The sequence below is a fragment of the Zootoca vivipara genome, chromosome 8 (assembly GCF_965207765.1).
Source record: "Zootoca vivipara chromosome 8, rZooViv2.hap1.1, whole genome shotgun sequence".
NCBI classification, from domain to species: domain Eukaryota; kingdom Metazoa; phylum Chordata; class Lepidosauria; order Squamata; family Lacertidae; genus Zootoca; species Zootoca vivipara.
This window is the reverse complement of record NC_142591.1, coordinates 53220751-53248077: the sequence shown is the minus strand read 5'-3', so window position 1 is coordinate 53248077 and position 27327 is coordinate 53220751. Positions and strand designations below refer to the sequence as shown.

The 27327-nt window shown below is 41.4% G+C and overlaps 1 protein-coding gene across 4 annotated transcripts in view; it reads right to left on the bottom strand.

The window, feature by feature from the left end:
* Positions 1–27327, bottom strand: part of NKAIN3 (sodium/potassium transporting ATPase interacting 3) — a 197385-nt gene that overhangs the window by 49969 nt on the left and 120089 nt on the right. For all 4 annotated transcript variants that reach the window (XM_035126230.3, XM_088675578.1, XM_088675579.1 and 1 more), the window contains exon 4: positions 17464–17661. In XM_035126230.3, the coding sequence (XP_034982121.1) occupies positions 17464–17661 (198 nt within the window). The remainder of the gene's footprint in view (positions 1–17463; positions 17662–27327) is intronic.

Here is a 27327-nt window from a genome sequence, read left to right as displayed (position 1 = left end):
GAACAAGCTGTCACTGGGCCTACATAAAAATGAAACAAGAACCCTCGTCATTAAAAATGCATGTTAATTCGTTACAAGTAATGTTACTTACAAGGTCTAACACTTAGAAAACCTTCTACGATTAGCCAGCTTTTTCCGTAAGAAACAAATACTTGCCAGGTCAGCCTGGAACGGAGAAAGAGAGAAAAAGATCTTTCAGCTAAAAATACCACTCACTGAGGGATAATGATGCCTTGCGCTCTCTGGTTTCCAGTGGGAATCACAACTAATGCTTCAATTGGGCAGGGGTGGATGGGATGAGAATTGGCTCTTTTCTATGCGCTGCCCTTGAAATCCTTTTAACAAAGGCTATCATTAAAGGATGTGTACACTCTTTGTACTTCAAATTAAAATCTCTGCATTGTTTGCAGTTTGAACAGTGGTGGAGGAAGGGGGTGCGGTCCATCCTGGGTGTCATCACTGAGGGGTGGGGGTGACAAAATGAGTTTTTAAAAAACTTTTTAGGAGTGACGTGGTGGCTTAGGCGCCTGCAGGTTCCGTGCTGCTTGAAACGGCAGGATGGGACTTGCGACTGCCTACTGCCTCTCCCTCAGCTGCCTTACAGCTGTGGGGGAAGCGGCGGAGAGGCTCCAAGTGTCGGAGAAGCTCGCCCTGCCCCCATGGGTGGATCACCCTGCCCCCATGGGCAGCTTGACCCGCCCCCATGGGCATGGATCGCCCTGCCCCCAGCTGCAGGACACGCCCCCGTACCAGGTGCCCAAGCGGCTAGCTACACCGCTGAGTTTGAAGCTGCCCAGTAAACAGTTACGGTGGTGGAGGAGGGAAAGACCACAATTTACATGGCATATTTCTAATGCCAGAATTATCCTGAAGTCCCTTGACCATTTGCAGTCCTAAGTGTATGTGCAGATCTTTGAACTGTAGACTTCACATGCAATCAGATGCACTTCAGGCCTTGACATGGGGAAAATATTGCATACAGTACATGTGTAATTATTATATACATTATGTATGTATAACTTCTTGAAGTTAGTTTTAGATATTTGTTACTATTAGGCTTGTACATACCATTGCTCAGGGATTCTAAGAAACAACAACAACAACAACAACAACAACAACAACAAAACAACAACAGTGCAGTTTTGAATTCATAAGTGTCCATTTCAATTCATAAGTGTCCAACGTTTTCCAAACGTTGACCAAAAAAAATCTGCTCCTTGATCTCCAGGATCATCATGCAAAATTTGGCTACGATCTCTTAAAAGGTATCCAAATGCATAGCAGACAACCAACTTTACAAAATATGCAGCAGATATTTAAATACTGACCCCCAATGTGATTTGAGATTACACTCCATACTAAGGCACTATATATACCTCAACCTGGTGCCCGCTGAATGCTTTGGAATATAGTTGCTACCAGCCCCAGCCTCCACAAGGAAGTCTGTACTAACATTTGTGTGGAGTTGTTTATGGCAGACTTTTCTGATTCCTGGCAGTTTTGTCACAGTGCTGGGTCCAGGCTCTTTCTTCCTGCCTGGGGAGGTGGGGGCTGGGGAGAGAAGCCTGTGTCAAACTTGCATCTTCCTGTTTTAAATTACCAAGGTGTGAGTGTTCTGTGTGCTGCTGATTCTCTAAAAGAGAAGACAGATGATATAAGAAGGGCTCAGCGCATGACCTTCAGCAGTGTTGTTTGCAAGCCTGCCTCTATGCAACTGAATGACAGGCAGGCATATCAAGTGAACTGAACGCTGGTTGAAACTTACCTTTTCCACTCCCTCATGGCTGCCTCCTCCTGCTCTGATCGGGGAAACTTAACAAAATACCTTGCAGGCAGGTCCCTGAGATTAGAAACTGTCATAGGCACATTGTTGCAGAGTGGTTTCTAAGCCCTCCCCAGTCAGAGCAGAAGGCAGGAAAAGCAGCAATGGGGGAATGGATAGAATGGGGTAAGACATATTGTGGAATTCTTCCTCTGTCTTCCTTTTGGCAGTCCACTGAGGATACCGGTAAGTGTATACAGTACTTTCACACTATTGTCTGAAAGCTCATGCTGCCTTTGGTACTGTGAAAATTCCCATCCGTGAGTTATCCATTCATTTCCCTGAAATTCTAATGAACATCCTGAAGGCAGATTAACAGAGTACAAAATCTCCTGGCGTGCAAAGAGTATGTTTGCCAAGTATGTGGACAAGTCTATGAGTGCATTGCTCTAATGAGATTACTTGAAACTGGGATCACTTCCCATTCTCATTTGAGACTCCAGGTCTTCCTCAGATGTTAGTCCCCATGGAGTCATTAGAGAAATATGGTTGTACAATTAGATGTTTTAGAGATGTCTATTAAATTGAACAAGGTGGTATGTGCCCGTAAGTCATTCATTAGTACAGTGTTATAATGGCAAGTTGGCTTGATTGCCAATGTAGAAGCTAAGAAACTCTTCAGCATTTTTTGAATGAAACTGATTTTAATTGCCAAGTACTTTAAATGTCACATTGTTGCAATCTCTTGTTGCAGCTGACAGCATCAAAGGCATTGCCAGGTGTACTTCCATTTTTCATTATCTCAGGAGTTAGTCATAGTATAAGATTTTTGAATGAGGGTTTTTCACCTCTTATATGTGGAGCTACATCTCAAACTTAGTAAGTACAGGGACCACATTCCAATTATAGCTAAACTGAATGTTAACTGCTGAATTCCTAATAAGCTTATTTTTTTCCTTCATTTAACTGGATTAGTCTGGCTCTAGAATTGCATTTCCTAAGGGACCTGATATACAGTAGCATAGATGGAGATGATTTTTCACAAGTTATTGCTACAGCATTACTGCAATGTGAACATACACACAATCATAATATTGTTGCCTTGCCAGGAATGTGGGTGATGATTTTGTGTCAAGAACCCCCATGATCGGCTTTGCCCAAATGGTTGCAGGACTCTAAACATTACAACAGGGTTGTGGGAGAACCCATGGAGAAGCAGTTGTCACAGTGCTTCTATAATTTTTAAAGCAACTTTAACGTTTAATGTAGCCTGATCTTCCAGAGCTCTGAAGGAATTTATCTTGGGAGCTCACTACAGAAAAATGTGCACTGAGATGGAAGGGAAGCAATAAGTCATCTAGATCAAACACTTCCCCTAAGACAAGCTATTTTATATCTAAAGCATTTTTGACGGATCTATTGATCCCCCTCCCTTTGTCTTGAAAACCTTCCAGGAAATATTATACAGCTTTCCATCGTAACCAACAGCAATTCTATATGTGCATATATCATTACCAATAAAGTTCAGTACACTTAAGCTGTGAATTCTGCCCTTTGGCAATGTGTAATCTGTGATCAAATTATTTCAAAAGAGCTGGTTCACACCTGCAGAATCATAGCTTGATGCCTATAGCATATGTAAATGAGCCATCACAGTGAAGTCTTCTTCTGCAAATAGCAGGACTGTGTCTAATCCAGCCAACTGTATTCCCACTATACTACTAGTCCTATAACAGGGGTCAGCAACCTTTTTCAGCCGTGGGCCGGTCCACCGTCCTCAGACCATGTGTTGGGCAGGACTATTTGGGGGGGGGGGAGAGAATGAACAAATTTCTATGCCCCACAAATAACCCAGAGGTGCATTTTAAATAAAAGCACACATTCTACTCATGTAAAAAAAGCAGGCAGGACCCACAAATAACCCAGAGATGCATTTTAAATAAAAGGACACCTTCTACTCTTGTAAAAACATGCTGATTCCCGGACCGTCCGTGGGCCAGATTTAGAAGGCGATTGGGCCGCATCCGGCCCACGGGCCTTAGGTTGCCTACCCCTGTCCTATAATATGCGCACCCAAATGGAAAGATCATTGAAACACATGCTTCTACAATGTAGCATTCTGTTCAGCCATGCACTAGTGAAAGTCTAAACAAACTTCAGATTTCAGATAATTCTGTGATATAAAATGTATTAATGAAAGGTTTCAACTGTTGAAACAGAAGCAGACACTGAGGGAGTTCATGCTGTTTGTTACTGGTAAGAATGCCTATGTCTGCTTTAGTGGGGGAGAAGGAAGGACAGATGTTGATGGGATAAATCTGTCCTGCACATCTGTCCAATTACCCAATAGCAAACAGGCTGAGTGCTATGAGAACTGGCAAGGAGTTTGCCCTACCCAGCATATCCACCCAGCCAACAGAAGCAGAGTGCAAGGGCACTTCAAAGGCCTTTGGGATAACCACAGCTTGTTATGTCACAGCTGAGTGTAAGTGACCATCTATGAGGCACCTCAATCTTAGCCATGGTTAATGCTAACTATGGCTGAGCATGACATGCAAATGAGGCATGGAATTGAAGCTAAAAATACTACCAAACAGTAAAAATGAAGAAAGCTGGTGTAAAACACACATTGGCTTTGCATTACCATAGTAACTGTCGACGATTCAACAACAGCTTTTATCTTTCAAAAGGAAATAAATCAAAATTAGAATGAATCTAAAGTAGGAAGATGCACAAGAATCTGCTGCCAAGTGCTCTCTTCACACTGGCATAGGACAATCAAGTTAAGGAGCCTGCAGTCTCTCTGAAAGCACCTCATTAGTTATATCCTTTGGTTCGTGGTGAAAAATGTCAGCAGGTATTGATATTATTTAATTCAGAAATGTCAGGCTTAATTAGAAATGGACAGTGAGAAGCTACTTAGCATAGATTTGAGACCACTGACTTATCCATTGGGCTGAAACTGTAGCCATCTATCAATGCTTTTAACAACATTTTAGAACTCACTGCTGTTCCCTGTGTTTTCTAAAAGCAGCAAAGACATTTAGGACAAAGCAAAGCATAATGGGATCATTAGGCAGATTACTGAACAAATTACTAGGGTTTTTCCTGCATTCCTTTGAAGCATCCTATCAAGAGCAGAGTGGGCCATTATCTTGAAACCTGAGAGCCACAGTTGATGAATGAGACTAGAGCAGGGGTCGGCAAACTTTTTCAGCAGGGGGCCGGTCCACTGTCCCTCAGACCTTGGGGGGGGGGGCCGGACTATATTTTTATTGGGGGGGGGGGGAATGAACAAATTCCTATGCCCCACAAATAAACCAGGGATGCATTTTAAATAAAAGGACACATTCTGCTCATGTAAAAACACCAGGCGGGCCCCACAAATAACCCAGAAATGCATTTTAAATAAAAGGACACATTCTACTCATGTAAAAACATGCTGATTCCTGGACCGTCCGGGGGCTGGATTTAGAAGGCAATTGGGCCGCATCCGGCCCCTGGGCCTTAGTTTGGGAACCCCTGGACTAGAGAATTGACAATGTTGAGTACTGGAAAGGATGTTTCATTTTTTTAAAAAAATATATGAATTGCTTTGTAACAGGGAAAAGTCTCCTAATATTGATGATATTTTATTATGTGTCAGAAGCAGAACAATATATATCCAAACTTGGAATAGATTTGCATTTGTCCTGTGGATAAGTTGTGCCATTTTTTAAAAAATTACAATATAGTTATGCATCTAACTCTCACTAACCCTCTGTATCTGAAGAAGTGTGCATGAACATGAAAGCTCATACCAATGACAAACTTAGCTGGTCTCTAAGGCGCTGCTGGAAGAATTTATTTATTTGTTTGTTTGTTTGTTTGTTTCGACTACGTCAGACCAACACAGCTACCTACCTGTAACGCTAACCCTCTTTAGGCATTCAGCCTGAATATGTGAGGGCAAAAATACATAGAGGCAAGGAGGCACATGGAGATGCCTAGCATGTGCACTAGGCATGCCTACTCCACCCCAGTTTTCATGTGGGCACCACAAAGAGCTGAAGGTGACCTGTAAGTACCTTAGAACATGCTTGCAAGCCTTCTTGAAACAGGGTGTCCTCATGATAAGGGAAGTTTCCAAAGTGCAAGGAGGCCTAGAAGAGTGCTGAAGGGAAAGGGGTCTGCAAGTTCCCTTCTGACCCATGCACTAAATCTGCAAAGGTTAGGAGTGGAGGGGTTGCACCCAGAACCATTGTGTGTGTTTGCAGGAGGGTGACACCCACTCCTCTACCTACTCTTTCCTTGCATCTTCAAGCTGAACACTTCAAGAGGGCTACAATTAACATGCCATGCACACCAGTGGTTCAGTGATACTACGTTGTGAAACTCTGATGCTCCAAATGTACCCTAGAGTTCACGGAAACTCCTACTGCTCATTTTTTGCTAATGTTTTGGACAGAGGTGCACTTCCCTCAAAAAATGAACAGTTCAGTCCCTTAAATGATAAAAAGTAAAGGTACCCGACCATTAGGTCCAGTCACGGACGACTCTGAGGTTGCGGCGCTCATCTCGCTCTATAGGCTGAGGGAGTTGCCGTTTGTCCGGAGACAGCTTCCGGGTCATGTGGCCAGCATGACTAAGCCTGCTGGAAGGTACCTATTTATCTTTTTTTATTTTTTTAAACATAATTTTTATTAATTTTACAAAGTACAGAAAAAAGACGGTACATACATAAACACCTTTTCCACCTCCTTCCCACCCCCCCCATGGGTCCTCCCCTGCCACAGAAGTATCCCATGTATGTGAACAGTCAGAGATGGTCCATTTTATGCTTGGATTTCTGTCCTCCTCCCCCTCCCCTGACCCCAAAGCCCCCCCCTGCCACCAGGGAGCTCTAGTAAACCAGGGCAGTACGCAGGAGGTCATCCATCCAACCATCTATTGTCATACCAGAAAAAAATACAAAAATAGAAAAAAAGAGAAAAAAGAGAAGCAAAAAAGAGAAAAAATAAAAAAAACAATGCAAAACAGAAAAAATCTTTTTTTCATTCATAATTATTGAACCATATTTTGTGTGGGCTTCCCCACCCTCCCCCCTTCCCCAGTTTTCATCCCTTTTTTATCATCTTCAACAGTTTCTTATTTTATAAAAAATACACCTTTGTACTTTATACTACTTATAAATCAATTATTATCATTTTCCAAATCACTGAAAAATCAAACTCCCATTTTGTCTTCCCGTGCCTAATTTTTACCCCCTCTATAAGCCTCCATATTATCACATTTTTCCAAAATCAATTCACTTTTAAAACTATAACTATTCCCAATTCAACCTTACATCCCCGATTACCGGCTCCACCCCCCCAATCCAGCAAATTCCATAATCCGCAGACCAGTTATAAACCTGTTAATCCATCCTTATAATCACAACTTCACTTTCCCTTCACCCCACCCCCTGTTTACAGTCTTTTGCCATCCAGGCCTCCATACAAGACCCCTGAGTTTCTTCTCTTCTCTGCATATTTTTTTCCTTCTACCCTGTGGGCATTCTGAAATTCCAGTAATACCAATCGTGCCCCCCTCAAAGGAAAGGCACTCCATCCAACTTTTTGTAGAGTAAAGTCATCATTTTTTCCATGGTGGGATTCATTTTGTGTTAAATCATCACAGTCCTCATCTTCATCTTTTCCTTCCAAATCACAGTCACCATCATTGTCATTCTCACATTCGTCATCCTCAGTTTCAAAAGCTTCATCTTCTAAGAAATCATATTCTGCCATCACCATCTGAAATTGTTGCTGTAACTCTTGCCGTTGTGTCTCCTCTTGACATAGTTCTATTCTTGCTTCCCACATTAAGGTCAAAACAGACCGCTGGAACTCAGGCGAATACTTTTTTGTTGACATAGTTCAATCCAGCCAAGGTCAAAACTTGTCACATGGGGTGGAATATGATCGCAGTTTATTTTCTCGACTCCATTTTAACAAGCTGGCTGCATTCTTCGAATCTTATTAAAAATAAAGTTCAAACTCACATTTGACAAACATTTAAAACCAGAAAAAAATTTCCACAAAGTCCAGAAATACAAATTGAAATAAAACTTTGATTTATAAATCCTGATCAACTCACTGGGTTGTCTGGGCTGCCGGCTCCCGAGGAAAAGAAAGGTTTTTCTTAGTCTTTACCTCTTGCTGCAGGGCACTCACAACCACAGTCTCTCTCCCCTTTCACCCTGCATTTAGGGGAGATTCTCTTTGATGCCTTTGAGGGATCCTTTTGAATTGCAAATCTTCTGTTTACGGCTTCGGGTTTCTATTTACTGTCTCTTTTGTTGCCGTGGGGGGGGGTGGCTTCCTCTTTTCTCCCCTCTCTCCCAGATCCAAATTGTTTTATAATCCAAATCGTGAGGTTACTTACAGTCTTATTTCCAATCATTTTATTTTCGGAAGAATCCAGCGCTCTCCGCCTTCGGCTTGAAGCTTCTCCCCGCTAGAATAACGTTGCCGCTCAAAATGGCCCCCGCGACTTCTACCCTCCTCGCTCCGGAGCTCTTATTAGAGCTAGCCGGAGGGTTGGGGAGTCCGGATTGGGGCTCTGCCGAGCAAATTTGCCCCCGGGACGCCCTTCCCGGGGTTCTAAGGGGCGCAGCGTCGCTCTCGCTGCCCTCCCCACTCCTAGCAGGGACGGGCCTTCTCGGAGACGAGACGAAACCCCGCCGATCGGCGCTGGCGCTGAACCCGGAAGCCCGGTACCTATTTATCTACTTGTACTTTGACATGCTTTCAAACTGCTAGGTGGGCAGGAGCAGGGACCGAGCAACGGGAGCTCACCCTGTCACAGGGTTTCGAACTGCAGACCTTCTGATTGGCAAGCCCTAGGCTCTGTAGTTTAGACCAGTTCATTAAAACTATATTTTTCCATCTATAAGACACCCCCATGCATAAGAAGCCCCCTAATTTTTGACTCTTTTTTGGGGGGGGAAACTAGTCTTATACACGAAAAAATACAGTATATTGTGGTGGGAATGGACAATCCAATCCCTGAGGGGGGATAATAACGAAGTTAACAAAAACTGCCTTGAGATTGTGGATAGAACTTAATACAGAATGTGTATTAAATATGTATTTCCTAAAGTTCACCAACATCTACCTTGTTATCTAGGGTGGTCTTGCCTTTCAGTTGTTAGATAAAAGGAACCAATGTTATTTGTTGTTTGTATAAAGTCCCTTAGCTGAGATAGATCTGCTCATGCTGGTGATTTCTCAAACACTGATTTACTTAGCACATGTGCATCTTGCCCTTCCATAGAGCACAGGGTGACACACACACAGAGGCTGTTATTTGATCCTTACAAGAATACAGTCGCATGTGGAGACAATGGATTACCCATGGCTACCTGGCAAGCTTCATGGCTGGGGACAGATTTCAAACTGAGTTTTCCACATTGAGTTCTAATGGCCGGACCATCGTAGCTTTTCCTTTGAGCAAATTATCTCTGCACCTCCTTGGTGCTGCTGATGTTCACATCTGATCATTATCAATGTAGGATGTGCAAGAGAGGGATTCGGTTAAATGGAAGGAGCATTCCGACCAATGAAGGCTTTTGTTTTGTTTTTACCATTCACATTACAAATCAATTGAAGCAAGAGCTGCTTTAAGTCTCATGTGTAAAGAAGTCATTTGTTTCTATTCTCCAGATCCCCACTCAGAGTTGCCAAGAATCATTGCACATTTGGAAGTGCTCATTAGATGTCTACTAATATATGATTATCACATCATCCCTGCCTCATAGCCAAATGAGGTAGCTTAATCTACCTCTGCCTGCTCAACCCCACCCCACCCCCGGCACCATGCTGCCATGTGCACAGGAGACACTCTTGGGAAAAGTGCACACCTCAGAGACAAATTAGATGACTTGTTACATGTGTGAATGCATTAATGTGCATTTCTGTTAAATAACAGTGCTGGGGGAGAACAAGACTTGGTGCATAAGGAGGGACTGAAATGTAAGGCTGAAATGCATACTACTAATCACATACTGTATACAGAATGTTATAATTATATGATGGAACAGATGGAACTTTTCTCAATGTAAAAAATAACACACACACACTCCAAACAGTAGAAAAATCGCTACAAGTGAATCCTGCTGCAGTGATCTGGGTATCCCCAAAAGCGGGATGGGGAATGCAATTGGTTGTTATGGATTTTTCTTCTTCTAATATTGGAAAAGAAAGTGGAGATGAAGTGGCCTAATATCTTCATGAATTTAATTTAACATAGGCATGGTTAGAACACTTGGAAGACTCCATTATTCCTGACAGGTATAAATGTTCCGACTGCATGTGAGATGCAAACCTTCCCAGTGTGTTTGATCTTGCTCCCCACACAGCTGTAGTTCAATTACTAGGCAAAGGTATTCTAAGCACTAGAAAAGTCATCAACTAAGAAAAATGCCTGAAATGCGGATTTCAGCCAAAGTTTGGAAGCAGAGAAATATGAGAGATGAACGGCAGAAAGAAGCACAAATCAGAATTGGTATTCTCTTCCTCAAGAGGCTCTCTTTCCAAGAATGAAAGAAATCCCCACTAAAAAGATTTAGTTCTGCAAAGAGACATGTACCACTTTGCCAGGGAAGTGCTTTGCATATGCTATAGGCACAGGCAATGCTTCATTAAAGTATTACAGTGGTATCTCAACTTATGAACGACTTGACAACCGAATTTTTCGACTTACGAATGGGGCAAAGGGCCGCACGCTTACGAATTTCTTGACATCCGAACGGAAACCGCGGCGGTTTTAGATAGGGTTTTTTCGACTTACGAATTTTTAGATGGGGTTGCTTCGACTTACGAATTTTTTTGTTTCCAATGCATTCCTATGGGAAATCGCGTTTCCAGTGGTGCTTTTCGACTTACGAATTTTTCGACCTACAAAGGGGACTTCAGAACAGATTAAATTCGTAAGTCGAGGCACCACTGTACTGTTTTATCTTTGTTTTGAGCGATGCTTGATCATAAGAGTGGCTGCACTGCAACAGGGGCTTCAAAGCTGCCTTGCAAATGTAAGGAGAATTTCTTCTTCTGCTTGCTCAGTTTGCATTTTTAATTTTGTTACAGGAAAGAGAGAATCAAAGCACCCAGTTCGTCCTTTGAAAACGTTCAGTTCCCATAAAAGACTCAGCATGTATTTATCATACAAACGTCCTCCTTAATTTTCTTATGCCCCAGTCTACCTTCCAATCCACTTGAAATATTTAACATCTTTCTTACAAGAAGAATTGAATACCACAGTCAAAATACATTTTATCTTTTTTTACTAGATGAATGGACCTCAAAGTGTCAGATAACCCTCCCAAATGTGCTAAGGAACAGGTCACCTACATATGAGGTTGCCAACTTCAGATTATTATTATTTTTTAAAAAGGTCTTCTTCTTCTTCTTCTTCTTCTTCTTCTTCTTCTTCTTCTTCTTCTTCTTCTTCTTCTTCTTCTTCTTCTTCTTCTTAATAAAGGTTGTATACCATGCTTCATCTGAAGAGCACAGGGCAGTTCACAACATAAAAATACAAAATGAGAGCACGAAACACATCATAAAAACCCAGACAAAACCAGTACACCCACCAACACATTTAAAAGGACAGAATGTTAAATAGCTAAAGAAACGTTTTTGCCTAAAGATATGCAATGTAGGTGCCAGGCAAGCTCCCTGGGGAGAGCATTCTACAAAACGGTACCTGGTGGGGGCTGGTGGGGACTCTACAGTACAGGCAGTCCTGCCCTCCACTACTCCAGAAGGCAAGTCTAGATCTAATGGGCTTCAGCTGGAAGAGGGCAGATTTTGGCTGAACATTATGAGAAACGTCTTGATGGCACGCAAAGTTTGACAATTTTGTCAATTATTTAGAATTGGAGCAGTGGGGTATCCCTTGCTGGAGTTTTCAAAGCAGAGGCTGAGCAGCCATTTGCTTGAACTTTGGATTGTCTGCATCAAATGGGTTCAACTAGACAGCCTACAAGAATCCTAATAAGAATATGAGGTGGTCTCTACTGGAAAAGGCCAAAGGCATCTCTAGTCAGGCATAGTGGCCAACAAGATGCCAACATGAAACTCACAAGCAGAACACTCCCACTTTTCATCCCCAGGAGCTGGCATTCAGGTGTATACCATCTCTAATACTGGAGGTAATATAACTTTCATTACCAGCAGCCAGCTCTATGATTCTATGATAGATCAGGTCGGCAGAGCCTAGTAGCAGACCTCAACGGGAGCACAAGTAAGGGCTGCACAAACCCCAAGAGAAGCCAGAGCGAGGCACATGTTCAGTAACATGAATTTTGAAATGCTAGTCCCAGCTCTACTTTTTCCTGTCCTTTTAAGATTAAAATAACGCCACTGAATCACTTGAGATTTTGCAGTCAAGAGCAAAGATTCCTTTCAGTAGTGTGAGGTTACTTTCATTCCAGAGGCATTAGCAGAAGAGCTGAGAAGATACAAAGTCACTTCATGATGAAAAAGAAAATGTCCTGTCTGTGCAGACACACGTGGAGGTGGCTTTTCATCAGTGCATTTCCTTTATCACATATGCAGGTACTGGCCTTGCCCCCTCCCCTGCCCCATTTTCACCTCTACGCTAGATCAGACGTATTATTCTGTATTTGACTTGCATGCTTCCTTACGCCTTTTCCCCAGTGTACACAGAAAGTAACATCTGAACCAGAAGACCCATTTTCTCTAGATAATAAACATGCTTTGTCCTAAATATTTAACACAAAGGACAACAGGTGGTGGTGGTGGTGGGAATGAGAAACTTCTGGCTCAGGAGACAAATGCAGCTCTAGAAGTCTCTTTATCTGATTTTTCTTAGGACCCTCCCTGGATCACAACCACTCCCCAGCCATATGGCTTACTGGTCCTGCTTTGCACCTTCCTTGGGTGTTTTTGATTGGCTGCAATGAGTCCTTTGAACTCTGATAATGCATGGAAAGAAAAGAAGACTGAGAGGTGATATGACAGCCAGCCATCTTCAAATAGCTGAAGGTCTGTCACATGGAAGATGGTGTGAACTTGCTTTCTGCTGCTCCAGAGGATAGGACCCGAACCAATGGATTCAAATTACAAGAAAGGAGATTCTGACTAAATGTACGTTCTGACAGTAAGAGCTGTGGAATGGTCTCCCTTGGGGAGGTGCTGGACTTTCCTTCTTGGAGGTTTGCCAGCAGAGATAGGATGGTAATCTGTCAAGCTGTGATTTAGCTGTGATTCCTGCATTGCAGGACCTGGACCAGATGGCCCTTGGGGTCCAAATATCATAGAATCATAGAATTGTAGAGTTGGAAGGGAACTGAAGGGTCATCTAGTCCAACCCCCTGGAATGCAGAAATCTCAACTAGATCATACGTGACAGATGGCCAGCCAACCTCTCCTTCAACCACCAATGAAGGAGAGTCTACAACCTCCCAAGGGAGACCGTTCCAATAGAATCTTAAGATTCTATACCTGGCCTACTGTACAAAAATTTGCCCACTTCTGTCTCTGGTCCTGACCACTACTCTCATGTGACACCTGGAAGGTAGCCCAGAAGAGACTGTGGCCCTTGGGGTAAAAAGAGGTACCCTTCCTCCTTTAAGTCATGAGAAATGATGTAAAGTTCCCCAAGGAAGAGCCTCACTAGCTCAAAACATTTGAATTATTTTTATTAGAAGTGTTTTTCTGAACACCTTTGCTGTCTGTGAAACAGATGAAATGTGTGTTGGGTTTGATACACTAGGTGTGCTAGAGCTACAGTCCAATGCTCACTTGCTCCACAGTAGGACATACTCCTGAGTAAATATGCACATGAATGTCAGGACTGTGGCTTTGTCTGCAACAAACACACACACACACATGGGTGGGGAGATTATAACAATTATCACCCTATAAACATAGCTGCCAAGTTATCCCTTTTTTACAGGGATTTTCCCTTATGCTGAATAGGCTTCCTCACGAGAAAAGTGAAAACTTGGCAGCTGTGTATAAAACTAGTCCAACTCATTCATCATCACTATTATTCTACATTCTTTTTAAAAATGTGACCTTAGTTGCATGTAATAGAAAGTTCTATTTGGTATGTAGTAAAGCTGAAGCAAAAAGAAACCAATTCTTGCTTGTAAAAGACTTAATAGGGACCTGTAGAGCTAGAGCTTTATTGCTAAAGACTGTGACTTTTAAAACACACACATCAGCAGTTTTCAATCTACACATTCCCAAGCTGCTAATGAATCTCTCAGAAACCCATCGGCTAAATGAAATAGTCATTCTTGTGACTGTCAGTCAAGTCTTTTCACCAGAACTATTATAAATACAAGGTTTCATTTTAGATGGTCTTTTGTTCTGCTTTTTCATGGCAATCTATTTGTGCAGTGCTGTTTTGCTTTCCTGAGCTCTTCCTAGGCCTGTTATTTGTAGCCAACAAACATAACAGATGTAATTAAACTTAATTAAAAGGGTAACGAGGAACATATTTTGTGTACAAATCCCCAAACACTGAATTGCTGCGTATTGCTTTTAAGAAAGCAGTGGCAACATTAATTACCTATCATGCTCAATTTACAGATTAGAATGAGGCTACTGATTTTCCTTACCCAATTGGCTATCCCCCCCCCCTTTTCGGTCACCTGCAAAATTGATATAAAGTCCTTTTACTGAAGGTTCTGAGTCATATAGTTCTGACTCATAAATCTCTGTTGAACCCACAAGTAACAGCATTTGATTATCTGAAGAAGTGTGCATGTAGACGAAAGCTCATACCAATGACAAACTTAGTTGGTCTCCAAGGTGCTACTGGAAGGAATTTTTTTAATTTCGTATGAACTACGGCAGGCCAACACGGCTACCTACCTGTAACTAGCATTTGATTAATAATTGACATGGTCCTCATTTTAATGGCTGCTGTGCTAAAGATTGCTAATTAAATGGTTGCTAATTAAATTAGTTTTCCCTCTGATGAAATAGCATTTAAGATCACAAAATGTCATAGCTCATCCTCACATTAAATAATCAATGCCTGGCAGATGCTTTGAAAACAGTTGGGAAGAAATCTTTTTTAAGTGGTGGTTATGATCTACTGGCTAAAATAGAAACAGATCCATAGCATGGCTATTTAATATAATCTCATTATTTTTAAAGGGCCAAACCATTTATATTTAAACTCCTGATAAACTGAATCTATGAGAAATAAGGAATAGCAAAGTTGCTTTCATTTTAACAAATGAGGATTCTGTATTACCGGGCTTTTACAATTAAGCTGTGAATATCTAAGGTATTGTTATGAAGTTTATAAAGCCTATTAAAAATGTATCTTTTTGTGGGGGAGGTTAAGCATTAAATTAGATTTATTATGGATATTTTAACTTGGATGTAATATTTAAATCACAAACAACAACAACAAAAATCCATTTCCCAATTTAAAACAATCATACTAGAACATAAGAAGTACCTCCTTTTGCCTGTCTTAATTCCTTGCATGGCCCTGGATTTTAGCTCTGACCAATGGTTTAAATTAAACAATTAGTGACGGATCTCTTTATTAACCCCAAATTGACATCTGCTAGTCTAGCAAACATGAAAATAAAACCCAAATAGGCTCATTATTGTGAGTTTTATTCCTGCATTTAATTTTGTATAAAGCCAAACCATACCCATTCAAAGTTAACAAGACAATAAGTGCCAACAGTTGCACACAGTAGATCTGCAGCCATAGTTTTCCACGGTTAAATCTGAAAGTCTGCTGATATCAAATATTGCTTTGCTGCATGTAGACACTTCAGTTCTTAGTTCTAATAAATTCTCCGGTTTCAGTTTGGAAAGCTCTGCAGTAGAGGCTGCTCTAAGGTCCCATGTATAATACATGGCACTGACTTTCCGACTCATTGGGCAGAATTAGAAAAGAAGAGGTTAACCTAGATAGTTAGCTGTCTAGCAGCACATACACTACAAGGGCAAAGAGACCATTGCCCCAGCATAATCAAGCACTTTCCTTTCTTAATGGGCAATTACAGGTAACTGACAACTAGAGATGACTTTTTACACTTCTAAATTCAGTTGCTTTGATATTTTGAAGCTTTCCCCAGAAAAAAAGGCTCTTTCTGGCTATTTGAAGGACCCTGTTGAGTCTTCTCTCCCACTCAAGGTCTCTGTGGTTTCATTTGCAAATTGGTACAATGACTCACAATAATTTAGATAATAAGGCACTATGGACAACCATATTACATGGACAAAATGCCTACCCATTCTAAATGGGTTCATTTCTTACAATGCTTTGCTAATTATTACCTTATCTATTTTTCCCCTTCTCACAAATGACCTAGCTTTTAAAACTAACAAAAATAGTATCAGGTAAGTAAATACAAAGAAGAATCAAGGGCCCACTACAAAAATGATCGCATCAATTGGACTAAATATGGGTGAGAACTTCAACTCACAGTATGAACACATTTAGACATGATTACTTTCCCATTTTTGCATATACATTTTACTTGACATAGTTGAAAACTGCAGCTATGCCAAGGGACCAACATGCTCAGTTTACTGAAAACACACAAAAAATTCCAGTCTATGAGGCAAACCAGGACTTACACATACTTCTTAGCCTTGCAGAACAACTTTAGGAATCCTTTATTACTTTAATCAAACCTGATTTTTTTTTTAAAAAAAATCCCCATCCACCTGCATAGACATCACCAGCTGTATTGAGCTACCTCCTCTTCAGGAGGATTTGCAGCAGGTGGTGGAAAATATTTCTCTTCCATTCCTAGTAGCAGGCTTATTCCTGGGCCAGATGTGCATGTTTCCCAAAGGAAGCCAGTGCCAATGAAATGAAGGATTATTTCTGCATTCTAAGGAAATAATTGCACATACCCTCCCACAAATGCACGAGACCATGTAGTTTGCATGAATGATTAAAAGTGCGTTCCTATCTTTCTGCGGATATGCTTGTGCAGGAACCTTCCAGTAGCACCTTAGAGACCAACTAAGTTTGTCATAGGCATGCACACGAAAGCTCATACCTATGACAAACTTAGTTGGTCTCTAAGGTGCTACTGGAAGGATTTTTTTACTTTGTTTGTTTTGACTACGTCAGACCAACACGGCTACCTACCTGTAACTTGTGCAGGAAGTCATGCAAATGTGTGTGCACATGATTTCATATGCGAGTCCTTCAATTTTGCCTCTAGGCAAAAGTCGTTTTCCTGACAAGCTCAAAACATAAAGCATATGCATAAACAAGCATTAAAGTGTTATAGGAGGCAGGTGCAATCTTTGGCACTGAAAGAGAAATTGAAAATCAAGAGAAGTATCTCTGCTGCTCCCAGCTATTAGCCATATAGCCATGGTGGATATGGATGCCAGAAGTACGGAGCTTCTCCATTGATCTGCCACAATCTGAAACTGTGGTCCCATAAAAATGACCTTAACTTGCAGAAACGTTCTTAGATTTTAATTTAAAAATTGGCACAATCTTTTAAATGCATTTCACATCATAATCCAAAATAGGTGGTTTTTTTTAAAGTGACATAGTGACATCTTCTATGCTTTCATATCCTCTTTTTAAACTTGAGTTAAGGCAATATCAAGGCTGTTGAGTAGAACAAACTACTATGGCAATATGTAAATTGTGTAAAGTGGCAACCTAAGAATGGAACAATCTGATTTGTTCAGCAAACAGTGACTTACAGAGAGTAATATTTGGATGGCGCTGTGAATGACCTCTAGGTATTGGAAGTCAATGATGCAGCCTGTCACAGAGACATAGGAAAAATCATCTAACATCCCAGGAGCTGAAGGACGCACCACTCTTCGTATGCAGCCTGGTCCATGTTCTCGCCACCAGGATCGGTGCATTGAGATGTTAAAAGTCATGAGGTCAGTTTCCTAACAAACAAAGAGAGAAGAAGGGTGAAATCTTTCTGACATACAGTATAGGCCCGGTTCTGATGTAAAGTTTCCTGATCTCTCACATGAAATTGAGAACATATGCTAAGTTTGCATGCTCTCTGACACTTTAACACCATAAAGCACACAAAGTCCGTACTGATGGTACGGTAACCCCAACCATAGTTAATGCTGAGAAAATTTCCAAACCCATTATCATTCCTGGTTTTGAATGCTGAGTTGAAACATTAACCATGGCTATCACTAACCTCAGCGTAGACCTAATACTGTACAATGGTTAATACAGAAAACTAAAGGGAGAGAGCAACAAACATATGTACCTAGTCTCTTAAGAACAGGAAATACTGCATCTGCATAAGCTGTACTCAGGTGTTCACTAAGATGTGGGGTCATAGGATTGCCAGACTCAATAGAGGACAGGACTTCTGTGCTTTTAATTGCCCTGCTCTCTTTTGAGTCTGGTAATCTTAAAGAGATACCAGCAGACCCTTTGCTTGGAAATTAAACAAAGGGTCTGCTGGTTTCTCTTTAAGGTTTCCAGACTCAAAAGAGAGCAGGGCAATTAAAGGCACAGAAGTCCTGTCCTCTATTGAGTCTGGCAACCTTATGTGGGGAACCTTTGGCCCTCCAGATATTGCTGAATGACAACTCCCACCATCATTGGCAATGTTGGCTGGGGCTGATTGCAACTGTAATTCAGCAACATCTGAAGGAGCACATCTGCTGTAGACTACAGACCTGCAAAATGGCTCTCTAAAGTTCTTCTTTTGAATATTTGGCAAGCACTTTTTTGCTTTTGCTTTTAGAAAGTTGCTGAAAACATTTCCTTCTACTCAGTTGTGGTCTTTTATCCTTTATTTCTTTGCTACTTGTTCCATGCATGCATGCGTGCATGCATGCATGCATCCCTCCTCTCTCTCTCTCTCTCTCTCTCTCACACACACACACACACTTGTATTACTGCTTCCTATTCTCTCCTCTTCCCCTCATGAGCTGGCTAACTGGATTACTTTTACATGTTGTAGAGTGCCCATTGTGTCATAGTGTTAAATAAATTATATAAAATGATGATAATGATCTGCTGGAATAAAGCCCATTGAAGAAAATGAACCCTTCAACAGCGAAGTGTTCAGATCAGATGGCCTCATTAGAATGATAGATTGACTCATTAGATTCTCATCACTTAATAGTGCATTGTAGTGCTATTAACAACGGAATATTTCTCCTCCCTTGCACAGTGTCATTAGTATGGAGAAGCTGGATATAAACTACTCTTAGCTATTCCCTTTGGTGGCTGACTATTCCCACAATAATGCGGAAACAGCAATGCAGAGCAACAACCACCTTAAGAAATATATATGCTGCCATTGCATTGCTGATGATGTAGGGATCACTCTAGTACAGTACTGAAAATGGGAAAATAGAACCATTTAAAATCCAAAACATTCACATCCATAACAAACAATGGCCACTGGAGTGCATGTGGCCTACACCTCACACATGTGTGCTCAATTTGATATACAGTACCCCTCCTTCTGGTGGTTCACTCATAGGGTTGGAGGAGAGAGAATTTAGTTTGGTCTGCAGTTTTAAATGCAATTCTTGGCTCAGCCCATACCAAAGTGCATAGAAATGTGCAACTGAAAACACTATATATTTAGAAATATGCAGACAGAGATTGAAAAAAGTTGTATTTAAGTCGATATTTAAATATAAATTTTCATTTGGGATTTTTTAAACATCACAGGTTAATGCAGAAATGAGATGGGACAGACTTATGAAGGAACACATGTAAAATTTGTAATAGAGTGATATATCAATCCCTACTCAATAAACCTTTAAAATTTGTTAAGACTAATATGAAATTTATAATATCCTACAATGACGTTCAAAGTACTGTATCACAGTACAGTAATTAGGTCAAGGATTTTTACTACATTCTTTTTGCTCAATGTGTAATCAAGGGAAAATTTCACAAATTAAAAAGAAATATTGGTCATTGGAAATATGGGGTGCCATCGTCATAGATAAGGATTCTTTGTAATTAGTTTGAATATGCATATGGTCAGATTGTTATTTTAATCGTTTCAGGGGCGTAGCCAGGATAAAACTTAGGGGGGGCAAGGGGCGGGGCCAAGGGGGGCAAGGAGCGGGGCCAAGGGGCGGGGAGGGGCCACAGCGGGGTAAGGAAAACTCCCTTCTCCCTTGCCAGCTTTCCCTCCACCCGCCCCGGCGATTGCAGAGGGGGAGGAGGGGATCAGAGCAGCCTTATTTCGGGTTGCTCCGACCCCTTCTTCTCCCTCCTCGAACGGCAGGGGCAAGGGGGCGCCAGGATCAGCCCTTCTCCCTTGCTGGCTGTGGGGCGGGCAGAGGGAAAGCCAGCCAAACGCTTTGCGCGGCTCTGGGGCTTTCCCTCCACCCGCCCCACAGCCAGCCAGGGAGAAGGGAGACGGCACCAGGCGGGCAGCGGGATGTCAAAATACAGATGTCAAAATACAGCTTTTAAAAAATTGTTTTTAAAAATGCGACATTCAACATTTGTATCAAGGCTACTGTTAAAAGCAAGATTATGCAACCTTACCCATAGACAAAAACTGAAAACAAAACTGAACAACATTCTAAATGAAGTCTGATATCCATTAGAAAAAACTCATCAACATTACTTCAGTCTGCAACAAGATGAATATCATCTCCATAACACTGATGCTACTAACCCCCAATATCACTTGCCTACCATTAACATTAAAAACATTAGTGAATGACAGGCACATATATTATACACAAGCCCTTTAAACAAATTTAAGAAGACTCCCAAGTTAGAAACATCAACACTTTTCTACTCCACATCTCTATCACATTAGAAGACAGGATAGTGACTGATCATATTCAGCAATTGCATAGAACCAGCTGAGTATTAATTCAAACAAGATGTGTAGTATTAGGCTGTATCATATAATAATAATAATAATAATAATAATAATAATAATAATAATGATAATATTTATACCCCGCCCATCTGTCTGAGTCTCCCCAGCCACTCTGGGCGGCTCCCAATTGAATATTAAAACAATACAGCATTAAATATTAAAAGCTTCCCTAAACAGGGCTGCCTTCAGATGTCTTTTAAAATTAGGATAGCTGCTTATTTCCTTGACATCTGATGGAAGGGCATTCCACAGGGCGGCTGCTGCTACATCCGTAACCAATAAAGTTGTGGCCTTTTATGCCCATTAACCTTATTCAACGTGTCCTGTGTCTTTATTTACTCCAGGAGGGATCTGGGTATCGCCACACAAAGTCCCTTCTGGCATAGCAGGAGGGGAGGTTGTGGGCACCCATGAGCCCTTCACATGCTTGGCAGGGGGGAATGGCTGCTATCCTCCCAGCCATTGGCACGGCGTTCCCCGGCGCGTCCAATCCGGACCTCCGGGGGGGGGCGTGGCTCACTGACTTAAGTGAGTGCGCGGCCGGGGCTCATTCTCTTGGTTCCTGCCCCCAGCCACTTCAGGTTTTATAAATACTTTTTCTAAGAATTCAAAATACAGATACAGCCAACTGAGTACTTGGAAAGCTTCCCAGAGTGTACATCTGCCCTAGTATAATAGTTTACATTTCTGAAAACAAGCATTTTGAAGGAGGCATTTTGTCTCAATAAATCCTTGTAGCCAAGGGGATAACAGATGACCATTTTATTTTAAGCAATGGAAGGAACTTTCCCTAGTCAATTACCTGTAATGAGTGATGTTGCAGCCGTTATCCAGCGGCTGCCCATGGCACTTGGACATCTCCTTATGCACAGTGGTCTCAACCAAGATGGGTATTCTGTTGGATACTGACATCTAACAATGGCAGTTTTGAGTAAAATGTGATTCCCCAGCATCAGAAATACAATCAGCAAGGGAGCATTTGTTTATTTCTGTGCCCCACCCCAATCACAAAAGCATCTCAATGAAGATAATTAAGAATCATTAAGTAAAGGATTGAAAATAAAACTGCAGGTATCATAATGCTGTTATACAAATCTACGGTGTGACTACATTCGGACTTCTGAGTACAGTTCTGGTCTCCTAACCTCAAAAAGGATATTGCAGGGATAGAAAAGGTTCAGAAAAGGGCAATCAAAATGATATGGGGCAACTCCCCTATGAGGAAAGGTTGCAGTTTCTGGGACTTTTTAGTTTAGAGAAAAGGCAAGTAAGAGTACACGTGAAAGAAACGTATAATATTCTGGTTACCTGCAATCTAATATTTTTATATAACAATCATTCTTACCTTTAATTAATTAATTAAAACCAAACGGAAGAATATTTGAATATTGCTGTGAATATTGCTTTGAATAAAGCAAAGTCTATTTTACTAGGGGAAAATTTGTTTCCATTCACTTAAGATAAATCATACCCCAATTTTGATGAAAAGTAAGCCTATGAGGTGATGGTATACATTAGGAGAAACCTGGGTGGGTGAGCTGGGTGAATTTGTTTTAACATTGTTATTCTTATTGCTATTGAATTATTATTTTCACTTCTATACAACCTATGTGCCAAAATATCAATCCATATTTAAAGTATACAACAACATTACTTTCAGTTAACCCGGGGTTAGAACTGCAGGCTATGAAACCATGCCATTTGTTAATATTGGTTTAATGAATTGCACATTATGAGTGTATTATTGCATCCTTATTTAAGAAGATGATTTATGTGTAGATTTGCTTTTTAAATAATTGCCTATATATAAATGGAGATTTATCAAGAAAACAGATAGCACACAAAAAAGAAATGCTTTTGCTTGGTGCTAAGAGTTTTAACTCCAAGGATTCAATACAAATACATCATCTGCTTTCTCAGCCACATTAATTAAGTTAATTCACTACTAAAGAAGGGAGTATCTGGTAGCTGCAGGATGTGACATCATGAACATTTGTTCATTAGAAAAATAGCTTTAAGTAATAGGGAAATAGATCACTCAAGATCATTCATTACTTATCAATTGCTGCGTGATGACTGATTGATTAGAACATTCCTATAGTTCAAAAGACTGTAAGCAATGACTTTAAAGTAATTTGCTCTCATAAAGCAGCCAGTAGCTTAGGGGCAGCTGCACTTTTGGGATGACTTAGTGTCTTTTAACCAATATCTCATACTACATTCATCTGATGGAAAAGATCCTTTGGGGCCTATAACTCTTGCTCTAGCTTGAATTATAATGAGGTAGGTCTAACCCTGTCTTTCACTTCTACATAAAATTATTCCAAGCCGTTATATATAAGGTCAACCTAAATCTTCAGAGATATCACTTTAACTTTTTCTGCTGGGAAATAAAAAAGACTCTACAGCTATGAAAAACCAAGGCTTGCAGACTCATTGCCAACTGGGTGTCAGTTATGGGCAGTCTTATCTTCTGGGCTTAGAAGTGAGTACTGACAGTCTGCAGACACCAGCTGGGCATCATTGTCCACTGGTTAAGAAGGAGGGGGATGCAGTGAGATGTGCTAATCATCATGAGTTGCTGTAGGAAGAGTAACTCAAACAAGTTGTGAGTTGTACATCTCACCAGATTGACTTGGGACAGATCTTTGACTTGTACCAATTAAAACCAATAACTCTCTTTTTGAAGTGAAAACTGTTTGGGTACAGATGCTGCCCAGGTAGAGGGCTATGAATCCTGCTGCCATGAAGTGGCTAAGAAGAAGGGTCAATTGTGAGACCACCAGCATCACACGTTAGAGAGCTGGTGATTGGTTAAGCCAGGCATTATGCAAGGCAACCCCATATACAGTAGTTAAAAAGGGTGTTGTTCCCTGTGGGATGTGAGCTCTTTCTAGATGGATTCCAATGCTTATTGAAACACTTTTGGAGAAAATAAGCAAGTAAAGGTGGATTGACCCCTTCTTGTGGCAGATGGAGCAGTGCTGATGTTGGAATGGCTCCCAGGTGAAGAAGGATCATGCCCTGAGCACACTCAACTAAGAAGGACAAATGTCTAGTTGTTTAATTCTTTATTGACAAAAGCACACATTTATATCAGCTCCTAAGGTACACACACATGCTTCTGACGACTACATAGCTGGCATTAACTTTGCCAGGCTTGTGCCGCAGCTGAAAAGTTGAAGCAACAGTGGGACCACCACCACCACCCTGGGCTTAAGTCAGGGGTCAGCAAACTTTTTCAGCAGGGGGGCCAGTCCACTGTCCCTCAGACCTTGTGTAGGGCCGGACTATATTTTGAAAAAAAATATATGAACAAATTCCTATGCCCCACAAATAACCCAGAGATGTGTTTTAAATAAAAGGACACATTCTACTCATGTAAAAAACCAGGCAGGCCCCACAAATAACCCAGATGCATTTTAAATAAAAGGACACATTCTACTCATGTAAAAACATGCTGATTTCTGGACCGTCCGTGGGCCGGATTTAGAAGGCAATTGGGCCGCATCCGGCCCCCGGGCCTTAGTTTGGGGACCCCTGGCTTAAGTACCTTCGTCTGACGGAGTGTGCACGAGCAACTGGTGACTTCCTCTACATGGGAGGCTGCACTTGTTTCTTCAAGCTCCTCCCAGTTCTAGGAGACAGTGTAGCAGAGGATGGCAGGGATTCGACTGCTTCGAACCCATTCTGTGCCCTCTCCCCCATCTCTGACTCCTCTGACTCCTCCCCTTCCTTCAGCTGGGCTCCTGCCTCACGCATGGCACAAAACCTCATAAACTGCTGGTCCCCTTTCCTGGGTCAGCCTCCAGACCCCTGCCTCTGCTACACACTCCTCAGAGCCCTGACAGTCCCTGGCAGCAGTCATCCCTGAAGGATTATCATCCACAGGGCTGGGTGATTCTGCTGACTAGGATGCTAAAGGCTGAGTAAATTCTCATTTGCCTTTCCCCATTGGGTGACAAGGCTTCCAAAGGTTAAGTTTGCAGTGCCAGAGGGACAGTGCAGAAGACTAACTTTTGAGAATTCTGCACAACCCGGAACACCTTATCTAAGGACAAATGGGACTCTGCAGTGCCGTGGGGGCTATGAACAGCCCACTGTCACAGTTAAGCAAACTGATTTAATTAATTTCAAAGACACATTGACAGTCCCTAATGATCCCTCACACATATGGGCTTCCCAACTTGGCAGTAGACTCCCCTCCCACCTTCAGTCCTCAAGGGAAGGAGATATTCTTGGACCTAGCAACAAATCTAGTGTTAGTAAGAGGAGTGCTTATCTGGAAGCCAGAGAGGTTTGTTTAGGAAAAGGAAGAAGATAGAGAAGGACCACTCTGCATTGGGACCGAGGACTTAACTATACAGCTGCAAATATAATGTTTTAAATGTGTTGTAAAGTGCAATGTACAAATGTGACAATAGATGGCGACAGTGAGCTATGCCAAATTCAATGTACTTTTCAAAATGTTTTTTTAAAAAAGCATTTCCACAGCATTTTTTATATGTGTGTAGATTCCACCCCAGATGATGACCAGGATGTGAGAGCCGTTGTATGAGAACAATCTGATAGTCTTTCCTGGACACTATTTTTGCTATCCAGCAAATCCTAGCATCAGCATCACTTTAGAGTTCAACCTAGTTCCTGCTCTGCTCCAGGTATGTAGAACTATTGGCAGACAAAAATCATGCATTTGCTTGTGTAGTGTATTAAGAGTTTTTGACTCTCCCTTCAACAGCAGCTTCTCACATTACAGGCTTTTGGGTTCTTTCACCATGCTCCTTGGCATAAAGTTGCAGCCTAGCTCAATTCCAGATTTGATGTCTGCCTCCTCATTTCTCTCTATTTCCATAAGTCTTATTTCTACAATGATTAATTGCTACCTAACCTGCAATTTTGATGACAAAACTGATTTGAAGAAGATTGAAAGTAAGAGGTAAATTATCTCTTTGTGAAGGTATCATTTCATTCATTTGTACACTGTGATTACTAAGACCCCACAGTGTTAAACTGAAGTAATATGATGGGACAAATGGTGTTATCTGTGAATTTTACATTCCAGAATCAGGTGAACTGAAGTTTATAAATGAAAGTTTTCAAGTGGCAGCGTTTGCTAGAACCTGATCTAGCAGTTTTCTCATATACTGGTCTTGTAAGATTAACCACAAGTTGCTATAATTTGTTAAACTTGCCAATGTAATCTTGTGATCGTATTATCCTAAACTTCTCATTTTTTGTGTCACCCAAATAAATGAAATTACCCTATGAAAAGCAACAACCCACAAGTCTTTAGAGTGTGAACAATTAGGCTTTAAAACACTTCTCTGTGGGAATATGGTCAATGCTGTATTTTTAGGCTGTTAATAAAATTCTTGAAAATATATCACCAGGGAACACCAGTGTAATGGGAAGGGAATTGAATTAGCTTTATTAGTATTTCTCCCCTCTTAATTATGATAATTCTATGGTTACATGATTTGCACAAAGGGAGGGAAATGCAATATTAACATGATTAAATTGTATTTGCATGTTAAAGAGAGTAGAAGGAAATGCTAAAATCTTGATTTGTATGCCCAAGGTCTACAGATGATTATAAGATTTAAAAATCTGTAAATAACAGTGCATTAGCCCAGTAAACTTAGACACTGGGGTTGAACGGGTGTTTCAGTGAGTCAGTCAGATTTTGGTTCTGTTTTTAGTACAAGCTTCCTAGTAATTTGATTCATTTACATTCATTAATTAAAACAATTATACCTTGCCCTTCTAATGTACAAAACAAAGCAACATCCAGTGTGAGGTCAGCACTATGCAAACACGTTGTCCACCGTGAAGCACTAGGAGTTGGTGGGGGAACAGTGCATTGCTGCAAAGGCTCCAGTGAAGCCAACCTGGCACTCCTGGTGTGTTTGCAACTGTGCTGGCATTGTCACACCTGTGCCCTTCTGCCTCCCCATAAGCTTCAGTGATGCTGGTGATAGGAGGTCAGGTAAGCACCACCACCCCACCCCCTGCTACTGCTGATATACCATCTCCTCTGTCCAATGCAGCCATACTTTCACCCCTCCTTCTGATCTTAGGGAGCAAGCATCAGGGGTGATGAGACATATATACAGGGCATGGGGAAGGCATAGGCCCCTGAGTAAGTGTTCAAGGTGCCTCTGAGTAAGTTAAGATGGTTGATGGATCTCATCAGTGGTGCACACACAGATGTTCTCCAAGCAATGTTTTTTAAAAGTGGAAAAAGAGGGGGATCAAGAGGTAGGATATCTCAGGCCTGTGGCCAGAGTTGGGGCTCAGGTTCTCTGCTCCCCATCCCCAATAAAAGCTTTCCTGCTGGGCAAGGTGGTATGAGAAAAGGCTTGTGCATATATAAGGTTGGCATCATCATGCCAGGTCAGGAAATCCTTAATTTTTGGTAGTATGAAAGAGAAACAATGGGAAAGCTTCAGAGAGAGGAGAAGGAAGAATCCAGTGAAAACGGGTGAAAGGTAAAATACTGGAAAAGGTGTAAGGAAAATAGTGAAAGGGTGTGAATATGATGTTATACCACCACCTTAAGCACATCTGGGGGAAGGGGGGAGAGAGAGAGAGAGAGAGAGAGAGAGAGAGAGAGAGAGAGAGAGAGAGAGAGAGAGAGAGAGAGAATAGTGCAGAATGCACACAGTGTAAAATAGAGATCGGACAATTTCAGATAGTAGGGAAAATGAACATCCAAGTG